A 14,853-nucleotide genomic window follows, 5' to 3' on the forward strand; every position below is an offset into this window, starting at 1 on the left:
ACACCAAATAATACATCATAAAATGTCCTAGAAGATATGAGAAAATCATCCCATTAACCTGTGACACACACTAGATATTTCTCTGGTAGCTCATCAGAAAATTAAAGCTGTTGAAACAGAAAATGTTGAAACTGAAAGAATGTTTGAGTAAATAGTAACCCAGAATTCCTTTCATAACTCACTTTTGTTTACTGGTAAATCCTGTCTTCGCATTATAAATGTAATTAGTAAATATCTGACAACATATCTTTTGCAGTGGTTTGGTTTAAACATATTTACTTTCTACATTCACTAAATAAACTTTTAGATTTTGCTGTACACATAGGTGAGAGTGAATGAAGGGACTTGTACATCAATGTACTACATGTCCTGGATTTCCTAATAGCAGGGACAGTTACTTCCACCTTTACCCTGGTCTCTTTTCTTTTTTGAGCAAATTTTAATTTGCCACTGCAAAAGAAATACAAACCCTTTACACAATGCTATGTTATCTCTTCAACAAGCATAGGCATAAAAAAAAATCTCATCTTTCTCTGCTTATGTGTCAGACAAACATGAAAAACTTTGAGAAATCAAACTCCTATTTATCCATCTGGGTTGAGGAGGAAAATGAACATTTTGTATTTATCAAACCCCTCAATTTCTACTTCTGTGGTGAAAACTGCAAATCAGTAATACTCTGCATGCAGAATTAAAGTTAACTCCCTTGATTCATTTTGTACAAGTTACAAAATAGTGGTATAAGGTTTGGGTTGCTATTGTCTTGGGCCCTGTTCAGACACACTGAAAAGCCACACTCCGAATCCCATTACTACTTTCTTGTGCCAACATCTCATAGTATTTCACTACACATCTACATTTTACCTGTATACTGTATCTGCCTGGAAGTCTTCATGTTAAACTGTTAAACAGTGATGTTGGAATGGTCAAAAACCAAATGACTGTTTTGTAATTTGCAAAATCCATCACTTTTCTTGATAAAAATCAGCCAAAATTATTAGAATGCTGTTAATGATGTATTTGTGTGTGCTCACCACATCTCCTGCACTAGTTTGAATACTTCATGTATGTTTAGAAGGATAATACATATTTCTATAAATAATATAAAAACTACTGTGACCTGACTCAAACTATGTGTTTCAACTAGCATCTATCATATTTAGTGTCACCATTACATTTCAGCTGTAAACAGAGACTGGCAATAGGAAATCTTACATGGTAATTCCTTTGTTCCTACTCCTGTTTTAGTGGTACACGATACACCATGCATTTATTTTTGGGCAGGGTGGTTTGGCAGCTGTGGTGGGTGGATGGTCAGCTGCTTGCTTATAAAATTGTGCAGCTGAGCTTTTGCAACATCAGTTCCATAATACAGAACCATTCACCATCAGTACCTGCCTGAAACTAACAAAAAATGAAAATACCTGCAAAGTAGGAAATCCAACATTTCTGCCAAAATATTTGTGAAGAGCAGCAGAATGTGTAAATATAATTTACTTTCAGTCTAATAGGTTTGCTTTTTTTTGTTTTGTATTTTCTGTGTATCTTGAAATGGGATAATCCCAGTGTGGAGCTACTTGACTGGAGCATATAAACTGGGTTTGAACTCTGACTATTAACTCTCTTTCCCCCACCCCGAATTATTTGTGTATTAGAATGTTCTGCCTTTCAAGATGTGGTAGTGGCTTGCTCTTCAGGGTTTCTAAGTCAACCCAAAAGCATAAGTAAAAACTGTAGGGCTTTTCTTCCTTTCCTTGATAAGGATGAGGCATGCATTTGTTCTGGAGCTGGCTGTAGAGGTTTAGGAGTGTGTACGGGAGAGCTCGCTGTGTCGGTGTCTGTGCCATGTTAGTTGCTAGAAAGCACACTATTCATTCTGCAGCAGCCTCTAAGGTAAAGCCAACATCCTTGCTGGTTTTCCTTATAAGGGAAACTGATACGATTACGCTTTTTCTTAAACCCCTACCTAGATGCAAACTGCTGCACCTCTAAGACTTCTATATATTTTTAGACGGAGGCACAGGCGTGCACTTTCTTCGGTTCCCCCAGTCCTGTGTTACACGCTCACGCCGCTGCTCAGCACTAAGCCTAGCCCAGGCGCTAATGCTCCTGCCTCCGCGTAAGCCGGGACCCGCGGGGCGAGCGGAGCAGCAGCGCTGCCTGGTCGCGGCTTCCCCCGCAGCCGGGGGAGGCGGCAGAGCCCCGGCCGGGCAGGACCGCAGCCTTCCCGGGGCGCCCCTCGGGGCAGAGCAGGGCATCCCCCGGCCCCGGCCCGCCGCAGATGACCGTCCGCGGTCTCGCAAGGGGCCTCCCGCCGCAGCAGCCGCCCCGGCACCACCGATCGCCCCCGGAGCCCCGGGGTGGCGGTTCGCGGGTGGGGGGACATTTTTATTCACCTCTCTCTCGCGAGAAAGTGGTGCGCGGGCGATACTTGAAGAGGAGGGGGGGAGAGAGGAGGGGAAAAAGGAGGAGGAGGGAGGGGGCAGCTGGAGCCGCAGCTGGAGCAGCGGTGGGTGCAGCGGCCGCATCTGGAACAGCAGCGGGAACGGCAGCCGGCGGCGGCGGCTCCAGCGGGTGCGCGCCCCTCGCAGCGGGCTTCTCCCGGGGCGGGCGGGCTGGGCGCGGGGTCCCTGTCCGCAGCGCCCCCCGGCCGCGCATCGCGCTCCGGCCGCCGCGGCTCGCCGCCGTGCCCGGCTTGGGGGGCCGGAGGGGGCTTCGTGCCCGGGAGACGCTTCCAGCCCCGGAGCGGCTCCGGGAGCAGTGGCGGCGGGCGCCGGAGCCCCCGCGGGTACTGTTGGAGGGAAGACAGAGTCCGGGCGGCAGCGGGCAGCCCCTCGCCATCCCCCGCGGGCGGGCGAGAGCCGGGCTGGCCGGGGGCCGGCGGCGCCGGGGAGCGGGGACAGGCGGCGGGGGGCGCGGGGCGGCCGCTTTTCCTCGGTCCCTAACCACCCCTCCACCCTCTTCCTCCCCTTTTTTTCTGCCCTCGCAGCTCGCCCGGAGAGGCTGGTCGGAGGCAGGGCGGCGGGGACCGGCGGACTTCGGCGGCGGAGGGGAGTCGGCGGCCGCTCGCAGCCCGGGGGCTCGGGGGACGCGATGTGGCGGGGGCGGCTGCTGGGGATCGCCCTGGGAGTTGCCGTGCTGTGGGCGTCCCAGGCGGGCGCCGCCGCCGCCGGGCACGCCGAGGGGGTGAGCGCCAAGGAGAGCCGGGCCAGCCGGGCCAAGAGGCGAGGGCAGGGCGGCGGCGGACACGACGCGCTCAAAGGGTAGGTGCGGGGCCGGCCCCTCCCGGGGTGCCGCGGTGCGGGGAGCGGGCGTGGGGCTGTCTTGATACATGCGTGGGCGCATCCGTGGCCATTGCTCCTCTGCGGCGGGTGCTGGTGGGGCTCCCCGAGCCCCCCTCGGGTCTGCCCCTGCCGAGGGGCAGGGTGGGCCGGGGGGCGCCGGGAGTCGCCCGCAGCATCCCGGGGTAGCGGCGGGGCACCGGGCGCGGAGCTCCGCCGCCCTCTCGGGACCCCCGCGGCAGCCCGCGGGGCAGGGCGCTGGGTCCCCTGCGTGCTGCTGCCGCGCTTCGCGTTTGGGTGGGTGGTACGTGGTGAGGGTGAGCCTCTGCAGCTCGGAGGTTGCTAATTTAGCTTCTGGGAAGGACATAGATAAAGTCACGCTGCGGGCTTGTGCATTCCTCCCGCGCCCCGTGCTCCTGCTTTGCATAAAGCAGAACAGCGATGAGGCCTAGAGACCACAGCATACCCTTTCCGTTAGCTGGCCTCTCTCATCGCCAGCTTAAACCTTTGGCAATGTGCATCTTCTCTTGCGCTCAAGTGGACTGTCTTTGCTTATGTGGTATTCTTTGTGACCTGGGTATGGCAGGGAGGGAAGAATGAATAGGGACTGCTTTTTGGTAACAGAGCTATCTAGTGCTAGTACGAGTGAGCCCAAGCATGCAGGAGTTTAAAATCATTATGAAATGTTGTGCTACATGCTTAGTGGATTGTTTTTAAAGAGTAAATCTGTGCCAGGCAAACTGTTTTCCAAATTCTAATGGAACACCTTTTCAATGCAAAAATAATTGTCAGCTGAAAGCCATTGCGTGTGTGTGCAGTTGAAAATTTAGATTGCTGTAAGGGTCAAAAGCTTGCAATGTTGGAAGACAAAAAGAGGTTTCCTTTTTCAGGTGTTCTGATGCACCTTTTTAGCCCACAGCTAGATTTTTCACTCATCAGGCAGAGGGCAACTGTAGCAAAAATTATATGGAGATAGTTATGCTTTGGTAGGGGATGCAAGATGTTTTCTTTCTTTTCCTGATTTCCTCAAAATGAAGCTATGACAACTTTATTTGTAGAGGCCTTGATGAATATGCTTTAATTTCTTGCTAACTGCCTCATACTTGTATAGTTCTTTTTAATTTATATTCAGATTTGCAATGTTGGCTTTTTTTTATGCTTGCCTGATTGGAAAAGGTTTATGTTTTTAGGTCCCCATGCTGCAAAAATGGATGCAAGCTTCCGGTATTGTTTTTCAAGGATCTGATTTTGTAGGGTTAGAAACTGTTATTTCATTTCCTTATACCTTGTCACAAGAGAAATAGTTGGACAAAGTAGGTGCTTCCTGTGACAACTGTTCTAGGAGGTGAGGAGGACATATAGCAAAGTTTGTAGGACTCATTGCAACTAATGAAAAATGATAAGGAAAAATATTTATCAGAAAGAGCCTTTATTCTTCAGGATGTTTTAATAAACTTTCTGATTGTAGAACTCCGAGTTAATATCAGACCGACAAAGACCATTTTCTGATCAGTGGGACGGTATGCCATCTAGCACACATGTGTTGACTTGGTGGGAGTTAGAGGCACGTTAGCTGAGGATGAAATTTCTTTGATGAATGTAGCTGCTCTAAAACTGGGCTGTTTGGACAGTAATAATAGGGCATCAAGAGATGGTATTTCAAGTGTTAATTATTTTTGGAATCTAAAATGGGTTGGGTAAGTATTTAGTCTTACGAGTTGATTCTTAAGTTTAACTATAGCCTTCAATTTATTACGTACTTTGCAATGATTCTTCCTTTATTGTGTATTGCCATGAGTTACTTATCTGCTAAGTGATCTGCAAATCTAGAGATAATGGCAATATCAATTTTAGGTATTTTATGTCTTGCTCAATTATTTGGGATATTCCAAATCTGAATGAATGCCCTTGGAAAGCAGGTTCTTAACAAGAATACAATAACTTGCTGGATGATCTGAGATACAGTAAAGACAGAACAAATTATTAGTTTGGTTGCTTGTTAGACTGTTTTTTGTGAACTCTCATTTGAGGCTGAGTGTAGAGTTCCCAAATTGCCTGGAGGAGGTTGTTAACACACGGCCATCTTTCTCATTGTTGGGTGAGTCCTGCTGGAGATTTCCAGTTTACAAATCATGAGCACTTCCTTAGGTGTGGTACTGTACTGTACAGTATGAATAAAAAGGATTGTCATTTTAACAGACAAGGTTGGAACTAGTTCTTTGGAAAGCCAGATGGAAAACATATTTTGAACGTACAGGAACTGTATATACATTAGACAAGGAGAATTGGAGAATTCATTCTTATTGAAGGACTAAAATGCTAAAAATATGATTTTACAAGAAGACATATTTTTTTAACTTGCTCATCAGTACAAATACATTTGGGAATCTGAGAGTTGTAATACAAGTCATAACAGATGCTGGGAAACTTTATTTTCATGTTATTGTAGTTGACTAAGACTTTTTCTTTTTGCAGTGAACTCTTGCTCTGATTGTAGGAGCATAGGGATAAATTTTTAGAGAAAACCCTTTACATTTTGTCTTTTTGGCTGTTTGATTTATAATGACTACTGAAAGTCGTTAAGCATTTAAAAGTATTGAGGTTAGCCTCTGTGTGGATACAGGTCTTGTATGTTAAAATGAAGAAGCCTAAGATCTGTTTCAATTTTCATTTCAATTTTCATTATTTTTCCCACTTAACTTTTTTTTTTTTACTGCAAGCTGTTGATTGCAGGAGATGTTTGCTTTCGTCCTTGTGACCTCTGCCTCATTGTTTATGCCAGTGAGCTGTCCGAACATATAACATGATTCTAAAAGTATATTTTAACTTCAGTATTTTTAAATTATGTGGAAATGCCTCTTATGTACTAATTTTAAGACTTTAAGCTTCATGCTCATGTACTTTGAATTGGTCCAGCTACGAAGCATTAGCAATGAAGCCCTTGTAATGCCATCTGTTTGGTCTAAGGCAATGGGTGTTTATGTGCCAAGTGATCAGAAAGCAATCAGAATGAAGGCAGTAATTATTTGAAAACATAACTAGATTCTCCATTCACTGAAATGGTGCTAGAATCCATTGGGATTCAGCGAGTTAAAATAATAAGCTGTTACTGAGACACTTTTATCCTCTGGATCCCCAAAACTTTAACACAAACATTAATGTATTGCATTTTAAGGCATCAAGCCATTTTCCTGCTACCCTTTAAACACCTAAGAATGTAGAGTCAGCTTCTGAAGAAATAAAACCTACCTAACTGGCTGTGAATGGGAAGTTCTTTCTAAACAATGTATACTTGAAGTCAACCACTTATATATGTTTCAACGATTTGAATATAAAGTAAGAAAAAATTTGCTGGTGATTTGATTGGTACTTTGCTGAATACAAGAAGTACTTAAAGATTTTAGAATTAATTAGGATTTTCCATTTTCTGATGATCCTAGGCAAAGACCTTAAGCTCTAATGAGGATCAGTCAGTTCTTAATAATATTTTAAGGAATTTTTATCATGTTTATCAGTCTCTTTTCAGCATAATGGCCAAAGAAAGCAATTATTTGCCTAACAAATAGCTCAGCAGAAATTTTAAAAGAACTAAAATTTCTTCAAAATAGATTAATTTTGACATTACTCTAATTAAGTCACTAATTAAAAGCATTTGTGCAAGAATGACTTAATTTGTTTTTATTAGGTTAAAATGATAGTCAATATTGAAGAACAGAATAGCTGGCTCCAAAAATGATTCATAATACTCTTGGATTAAAGCTGTTCAACAAGGATTGAGGTTTTTCTAGACCAATTTCTTCTGGTCATCCCAAATGAAGTCCACAGGTTTGCTGATATGCTAAATGGAGTAAACTCAGTTGGATTTGATCCTTTTTATGCATCAGTGCTCCCTGAAATAAAATAAATCTTATAAATCTATAACATAATTCCAGTATTCAACTATATAATTAAGGCTTCTGGTTTTCGTTTTAAACCAATATTTACCACTAAAAGCCTGCTGAAGAAAAGCAGACTTTCCGTACTGGTAAACATTGGTTTATACAGAAAAACCTCAAACATTTTTCTTACCACTTTTGGCCTGCACACCTCTGGCCAGCTGCTGGTGCCACACCTTGTCAGTGTCACCCTGTGAGCAGGAGGCAGCCTAAATGCTTGGGAATAAAAATCTTCATTAAAAATGCATGTAAGTTGCTGTAATAACCTGATGTGCTGGCACACTCCCCTGGCTTCCAGGCAGCATGGCCGACCTCCTTCCAGTCCTCTAGGCCTTACAGGGTAAAGCCTATATGCAAGATGAAGAACTTTTATGCCAGTGAGTCCTAATGTAAAACCTGAACTCCTTGGCAACTACATGTAGTGTTAAGATTCTGCACCTCTCCGAATTTATTTGCCAATGGTTGTGATACTATTTTTTTTTTATTACATGATGCTTGGAAATCTAGTTCTAGAGTGGAATGAGTTCATAGATCTCTGCACTGTATCTCATGTACATGTTTTCTTTCATTCAGTAGGACTGTATGATGTGATTTGATGTAGGTGTGACTTTCTCTGGGGGGCAGGATATGTGGATGAGGACTAGGGAAAGCAGACAGAACCAAGCAAGAAGGCAGCACAGAATCTATTCTGAGGCTGGCCATAGCTGTTATTAACACTTGCTGAAGGGCTAATATTTAAAGAGGGAATAACAAGTTATTTTCAGTTCTGATCATATAGATGTCTTCCCCTGACTGCCACAATAGGTTTTAATTACATTTCAGAATATACTAGTGTAGATACTATGTGAAATTTTAAAATGCATTTAATGAAAGCTGTCTGACAATCATCTGCACTGGATTGCTTTATCCAGAGCCAGTAGCAATGCAAAGCTCCTGTGCTAACATTCTTGTTACAGTTCCATGTTGTTCTTCAGCCTGAAGAAAAACAGTAAAAAGTAAATAATCTTCAGGCCTACGTAGTCCTTGTACTCTCCACTTAGATTTCCAAATCCTGTCATTTAGACACCATCTCTTTAAAAGGCATGGCCTTAATCCCAGTTCTGGTTTATGATTTATGGTGATAGACTTCTGGACCTGTGTAGTTCGTAGTGCAGAATTAGGACTCAATTCATTTTGGGTGTGCCAAACCATCCTATGGTTAAAACTTGTGGTGGGTACTGTTGTAGTCTCCCTTTCACTGGTGTCTTAGGCACATGTGATTCTGTTACCAATCGCTTAGCCAGTCTTCCCCTCTGTGATCTTTTTGCATATTATATTATAGCTGGATGAAAATTAAGTGCCATGTGTCTGTCTGAAATTTGAATCAGACACAGCCAAGGTGACACACTGAAGATCAGGAGGGCAGGATTGAATGTCATTCTTTCCCTTTTCACCCCGTGTTAATTAATTAATTATTCAGGTCTGCATAGCTCTTAGCTATATCAGGCTGGCCTGATACACTGACCCAGATGCTGCAGGATGAGTCACAGATGGCCTGTGATGGGTTTGTACTTCATGTACAGAGTGAATGGAGAATTTCACATTAGGTTTGCCCCTTTGTGTTGCATCATAGGTTGGTACCTTGCTGTCCTCCATCCTGAGGTGTCTTGTGTAAGGCTGATTGTGGCTATGGCTTAATTGCTTGGCAGGTTAGAAACAGATTTATGCTACAGCTTTTACTCAGAAATAAGAGATGTCGTATATCATGCACTGCTTCTTCCCTGGTGTTCTAGGAAGTAATTTTCTTCCGTGGCTATGTGATGGAATTGTCTAATCTTTTGTGTGGCTGTGTCTTTCTGGAGATTTTTTGACCTCAGTTTGTTGGTGCTTAGTTGAACTTCTATTGAGGAGGCACAGGTCGTGTTCAGTCTTCAGAAACTGGAGGCATAAAAGGTTGGGGAGAACAGCACATGCAGAGAGCGCATCTGGTTGCAGTAGGGTACAGGAATTTGCAGGTTGCATTTCAGGTTTCCAGAGAGAGTTGTTTGGAGGAGGCAGAAGCAGCCTCCGGCATGTGGCTGGGATGCTAACCACAGCTGCACTTTTTTCAAGCAGGAGCCCACTTAAGGTTTACAAAAGTAGACTTCTCCCCTGTTGTTAGCCGGCACAGGATACATTTTGTGTTCAGTGGTGGTTCCAGAAGTTGTTCACCAGGTTCAGTTTGGGTATGTTTGCTTTGTTACCTGGATAAGCTACTTGATGTGCAGCTTCACACTGCTGTGACAGAACCTTTGGGGCTATACTGGGCTTGAGGATGCAGACTTGTAGTAAGCATAGAGCTGCTCTCAGTTTATTTGGGAGCAATGGGAGGATCACTGGGTTAGGGTTTGGCTGGGACGGTCCATCTGTCAGCTTCATTTACAGTGATCCTTATTGAATAAAACTGCAGCTTCTGTTTTCCTGTATGCTTATTTTCCTTTCCTGTGGTGTGTATATTTCAGCAGTGCTACTCACTTAGGACAGTCTTTTTCATTGTCATTCATCTTCCATCCTGCAAACTTGAATGTTTTATGCATGAACTTCAATACAAGTTTTGACAAGGGTCACTTTAAATGTAGTTTAAAACCAGACTCAGCAGCCTGTGATTGTTAGAACAGTACTACCCAAAACGCAAGACCCAAACTATTTACTCACATGGATCGCCAGGAAAACTTCCTCTTGAAAGAAGTGTAGTAGACATTGGCTAATAGGGGACCATATCTACATGAACGAGACTTTAGGAGCTAGGGATGTTTGTGTGTGTGCCTATGGAAATCATAAGAAATTAATCATTAGCTTTTTCGCTTTGTAGTAAGATCACCTTCCATCTTGTTCCTTTTCTTCATCTCCCTGCTGAACCCTAAAGATGGAAAGGATATAGATGCATGTGTGTCACTTTGGTCTTACTCCCCAGACTCAGTAAATATTTTTGTAGAATGAAACAATTGTGGCCTGGAGTGTTTCTGATTAACCATTGCACTGTGCCGGAAAATATATTTGTAACTCTTTGGTCTTGTATTGTGGATGTCTGCTTTCATTATATTCTCATCTATTCTGACTTTCTTGCTTCAGTTTTATTTATGTATTTATTTTTAAGGATTTCAGACCTACTGAACAGCCTCATTCATGTTAAAGTTCATGTGCAGATAGATGCATGAGAAAAAATAATTTGCTTTTTTGGTGACATTTCAGTGAAGTTGGGCCCTTCTTTAGAAGATACACTGGGAGGTAAAATGTAGCCTGTGAAATTAAAACCTGTGCCTTCTGGTTTTGCTTATAGATCTTCACTAAAGTATGAAGGAGCTCTAGCTTTTATCTGGAAGAATATTTTGAATGTTGACTTGCTGGAGAATCTGTTGTTTTCCTTTCTACTTCTCATTTTATGAAATGATTCATGGCCATTAAAGCCTCAGAAATACCAAATGAAAGCCACAGTTCTTTTGTCTATGGTCTTAATAATTTTCATCCTCTTTTCAAGCTTCCCCCTCTCTCATGTTTTGCTGGAGGACATCAGAATATCCAGTGATGTTCAGCTGAGGTTTCCAACTAAAATTTGTTTCCTTTCAGGAATGTTTTTTCCTGTCTCTTTTCTCCTTCTGTGTTTTTCCTTCTGATATTTCATCTTCATCTCTTTTCTGTATACAGAATAAAATACCAGTGGCTGCTAGGAACAAGGTGAGCTAGAACAGTGGGATCCATATCAACCGGGTTTTCTTGTTGTGTTATGGCAGATGTGCAGTTAACTGGCCTTTGAAAACACAGTATCACTATACCAGCAAGGAGAGAGGCAGAGGGTAGGATACAGTGTGTTGTGAAGGGAGGAGGAGAAACGTTGCTATCTTACCTAAAATAAATCTTCCAGTAGCCTAAGGAAGAGCACTTTGAAACACAAATTAATGGCATTGCTTAACACCGAAGGGTGTTCACTGATAAGTGTGAGGTTTATGAGACTCTCTTCCTATATGCTTGCATTTGCTCCACGGTGGGGATGGTTAGTAGCACCACCTCATCTTGCAGCCTCTAGGAAAGCCGCGGCAAGGGGCTGACTAGCCTTGGGGCTTGCCTGGCCAGGGTGCCCCATGCCAGTCCTTGCACTGTGGCGCAGCTCAGTGGGCTAGCAGAGGTCCTGAGCTTGCCCGTGTCCTTTCTCTTGGGAGATTGTTAGAGGTCTACCTCCATCAGTAGCCATTAGCAGGTACATGGTGAGTGTGGGCAGTGGTGCATGAGGTGTAACCTGGTCTCTCTTGGTTCCCCTGATGGAAATGACATCTGGAGAGCTAAGCATTGTCCTAGTCCACAGTTATATCTGTTTGCCATGGGATGCTATTTAGTGGTACCAGGGTAGAAACGCTATGATTTCTTGTACCCTGAATGGACCCTTTTTTAAAAAAAAAAAATTTAAGAAAATACCTGCTGGATCCCTCCTGTTTTACCAACTGTGCTTGTCTGGCCCAGCAGGTAGTTTTTTGTGGTCACATACTTGTACTTTACATGTCTTATACAGCTATGTAGATTGGGTGTTGAACTGGACCCATTGACATTCTCAAGTGGAGCAAAGAGGGAATCCATGTCAGTATTGTATCTGTCTGTGGCTATGAATGAGGACAGTGCCTGGCTGTCAGGTTAGATGAGTCTGTCCCTGCAAAAGACACAGGTAGATTTTCAGAGCAAGTGCGGAAGAATTCACTTAATGTCAAATGCTGCTGTTGGATTGCTGTGTTTAGCTGTCACAGTGTGATGGAGGTTAGGGTGAGAAAAGTGTTCAGTGTTGCTGCAGGAAACTTGCATGTCATTTTGAACTCTTGACTTGCACATAGGCTGGAGCCAAAGATACCCGTAGAGCTTCTCAGCATGTTATTTTTTCAGTTGAACTGAGCCAGGATTCTGGGACAGCGGTGTCCTTACTGTCAGAGTGAGAAATAGTTATCATATTAGGCTCTCTGCATGGCACAAACATCCAGGCTCACTTACTGCATGGTAAAAATTAGTACATCAGATACATTTTTTACATACAAAGGATCGTATTTTGCTTAAAAATGCATGCTTATCCTGTATAGGATAATAGAAGCTGAATTTTGTGTTTGCTCCCAGAGTCTAGCATTGTTTCCTAAATTTTCCTTTTATACAATTGAAATAAGTAGCTTCAAGAGTCCTCTTAATAATCTTCACTGAATGATGACAAAGAGCACAGTGACTAAACCTGTCCTGTTTTCTAATATTTAGCTAAACAACAGAGAAGCAATTCCAGTTTAAAGTATTTGGCTACCTGGAAACGAGGCTTATGCATGTTAAATGCAGGCCTGTGTCTGTGTTTTTTTGCTCTATCCCACCACATAGTTGAGTTTCTCTGTTTGTGGATGTGGTCACTGGAAGTGGTGAGGTCAAAGGATAACCAGGCTGCTTGGCTGGTCCCTCATGTGTGGAGTGGTGTGTGTCAGGGTGGCAGGAGGCTTGGGAAGGCTGCCCATCATGTGCTGTAGCTGTTAGCTGCTGCTAGCCGGACCTTCCCTTCCTGGTTCTGCTTTGCATGCTGCTCCTTGGAGGAGGGGGTAGGTTCCAGCATAGCAAAAGGAGATGGTTTCTGTATCAGCCTCTAATTAGTGCGCCAAGTACCTGGCTTCTTGTCATTGAGGTGGGGAGGGACTTTGGAGGGCCAGGTGGTCCAACTGCTGCTCAGAGGAGGGCAAACTGAAATTGGGTTGCTCGTGGCCATGTCCACTCAGGTTTGGAGTATCTCTAACAATGGAAATCCTTGATTCAGTGGGAAAGCTGAGTAAAGCTCCAGTGGAGTCAGCAGAGCTGGGCCTCTCTGTGCTTCCCTGGTTCACTCTGAGGTGCTGAGGAGTTTAGGAAGGTACATAAGCTGTTTTACAGCAAAAGGTGTAGATCTGACTATGCATCTCTGGAAAATGACTAGTAAAAGCTATTCCTGTTCACATTCTGGAGCCTGAGCTACTTGTCCTTGGTACATTGGTTATACTCAGATGTAGACAACCGTATTTTTAAGACCAGACTACCTTTTTTTTCAGGTGCAGTTTGTGATTCATTTTATTTCCCAGTGCAAGCATGGAAGCACCACACCAATTCTGTGTGGAAATGATCAGCAAGTAATTCTGGGTACAGTTTTAGCAGGTACCAGTGTTACCCACATAAGAAATAAAACAAGCAAAGGCTTCTCTAAAAATAACTGTTGGCTGATGATGGTGCTTTAAATTGTACCTCTTCTGCCAGAAAAATTGGGTCCCTACATTATGTTAATCATATGCTAGCTGCTGCAGGCAAACAGTTAATACAAGCTCTTCACTGAACATTTTCTTGCAAGGAGGAATGACTGTGTGTTTTCCTAGGGAGAGGAAAAGTGAGTTGAGGGAGCGATTAGAAACTCTCCCTGGTATCCCTGCATCTCAGCTCAGCTGTAACTGGTGATCAGCTGCCTCTCTTACTCTCTCAGCCACTTTCCGCCCGCTCTGTCTGGTCTCTGTCTAATTTATTTGAGACCCACGCTTTGGGTTTGATTCAGCCTGGGTTATGCCAGCATTGGCCGGTGCATGGCAGTGCTGCTGACAAAATTTCCGCCTGAAGCTTTGCTCACCGCAATGCCAGAAATCTTCCTCCCATGGGAGCTGCAGATGGGCAACGCTTTCTTCAGGAGAGGGCTGTAATTTCCTTGAGCGTCACAGGCAGGGCAGAGTGGGGATGTACAGAAACGAGCACAGCCCCTGGGCAGGCTGCAGCATGGGGCTTTGGCTGTGTCTCTGCCGGGGCCCTGGAGAGGACAGCCACAATGCTGGAGGTGCCCCCACTGTTGCTGCTGGGTGGTGTTCCCCACTGCTGGTTTCACACAGGGCTTTTGAACACCTCCCTCACTTCTCTGGCTGTCATGTACCCTCGCTGCCTGGTTATATCTGATAAGAAGGCTCTGCCAAGCTTAGCATGATTTGCTTGCCATCATTTTACATTGGTGTGCCTGCTCCACAAATCCACCCCCAGTTGCTGGGTGATTGCATGTGATTTGGGAGACCCAGGCAGCCATTCATGCTTGCTGAAAAAGAGCATTGGGAGCAGGAGTAGCAAGGGAGGGATGGACCCAGTTGGTCCTTTCTGTGAGGTGATGTCAGTGTTGCCCCATGGAGGAAGGAGACCGTTTATTTGAGAACGCGTGACAGACACAGGCTGTGCTGCAGCTACAGCTTGGGGGTAGCACAGTGCTGACCTGGGGCAGGACCATGTGTGTTTGTCTGAAGGAGCTGATGCTGCAGTCCTGCCCGAGCTCCATCCCCACATGGGTGGAAAGGGCAGACAAAGCTTTGCTTCATCTTAAGAATGGAAGTTCCCAGCAGTAGTTCCTGAAGAAGAGTATCTTCTAGTTTGGTACACAGGGATGCCATCAGCCAGACCTACCATTCTCAAGCGTTAGTTAGCAGAATTTCCAGATGAACTTCTTTCTCTTTGCTGTTCTAAGACTCTTCTAGTTGATGACTAATGTCTTTTGATAATTATTCAGCGCATTTCACTACTGAATTTGTACTTACATATCATTAATCAAAGACATAATTTCTTGTTTATTTTGGACATCTTTGATGAAACTCTGGGCATCAGTCCTACTGTCTCTCAGCACC

At 44.4% G+C, this 14,853-nt stretch overlaps 1 protein-coding gene across 1 annotated transcript in view; it reads left to right on the forward strand.

Moving 5' to 3' along the window:
• Positions 1–2,631: 2,631 nt before the first annotated feature.
• FBN1 (fibrillin 1) overlaps positions 2,632–14,853 on the forward strand; it is a 161,760-nt gene continuing 149,538 nt past the window's right edge. The window contains exons 1-2 of the mRNA XM_064456363.1: positions 2,632–2,788; positions 2,990–3,263. Of these exons, the coding sequence (XP_064312433.1) occupies positions 3,094–3,263 (170 nt within the window). The 5' untranslated portion in view covers positions 2,632–2,788; positions 2,990–3,093. The remainder of the gene's footprint in view (positions 2,789–2,989; positions 3,264–14,853) is intronic.

This window comes from Phalacrocorax carbo, chromosome 7 (genome assembly GCF_963921805.1).
Source record: "Phalacrocorax carbo chromosome 7, bPhaCar2.1, whole genome shotgun sequence".
In the NCBI taxonomy this organism is placed as follows: domain Eukaryota; kingdom Metazoa; phylum Chordata; class Aves; order Suliformes; family Phalacrocoracidae; genus Phalacrocorax; species Phalacrocorax carbo.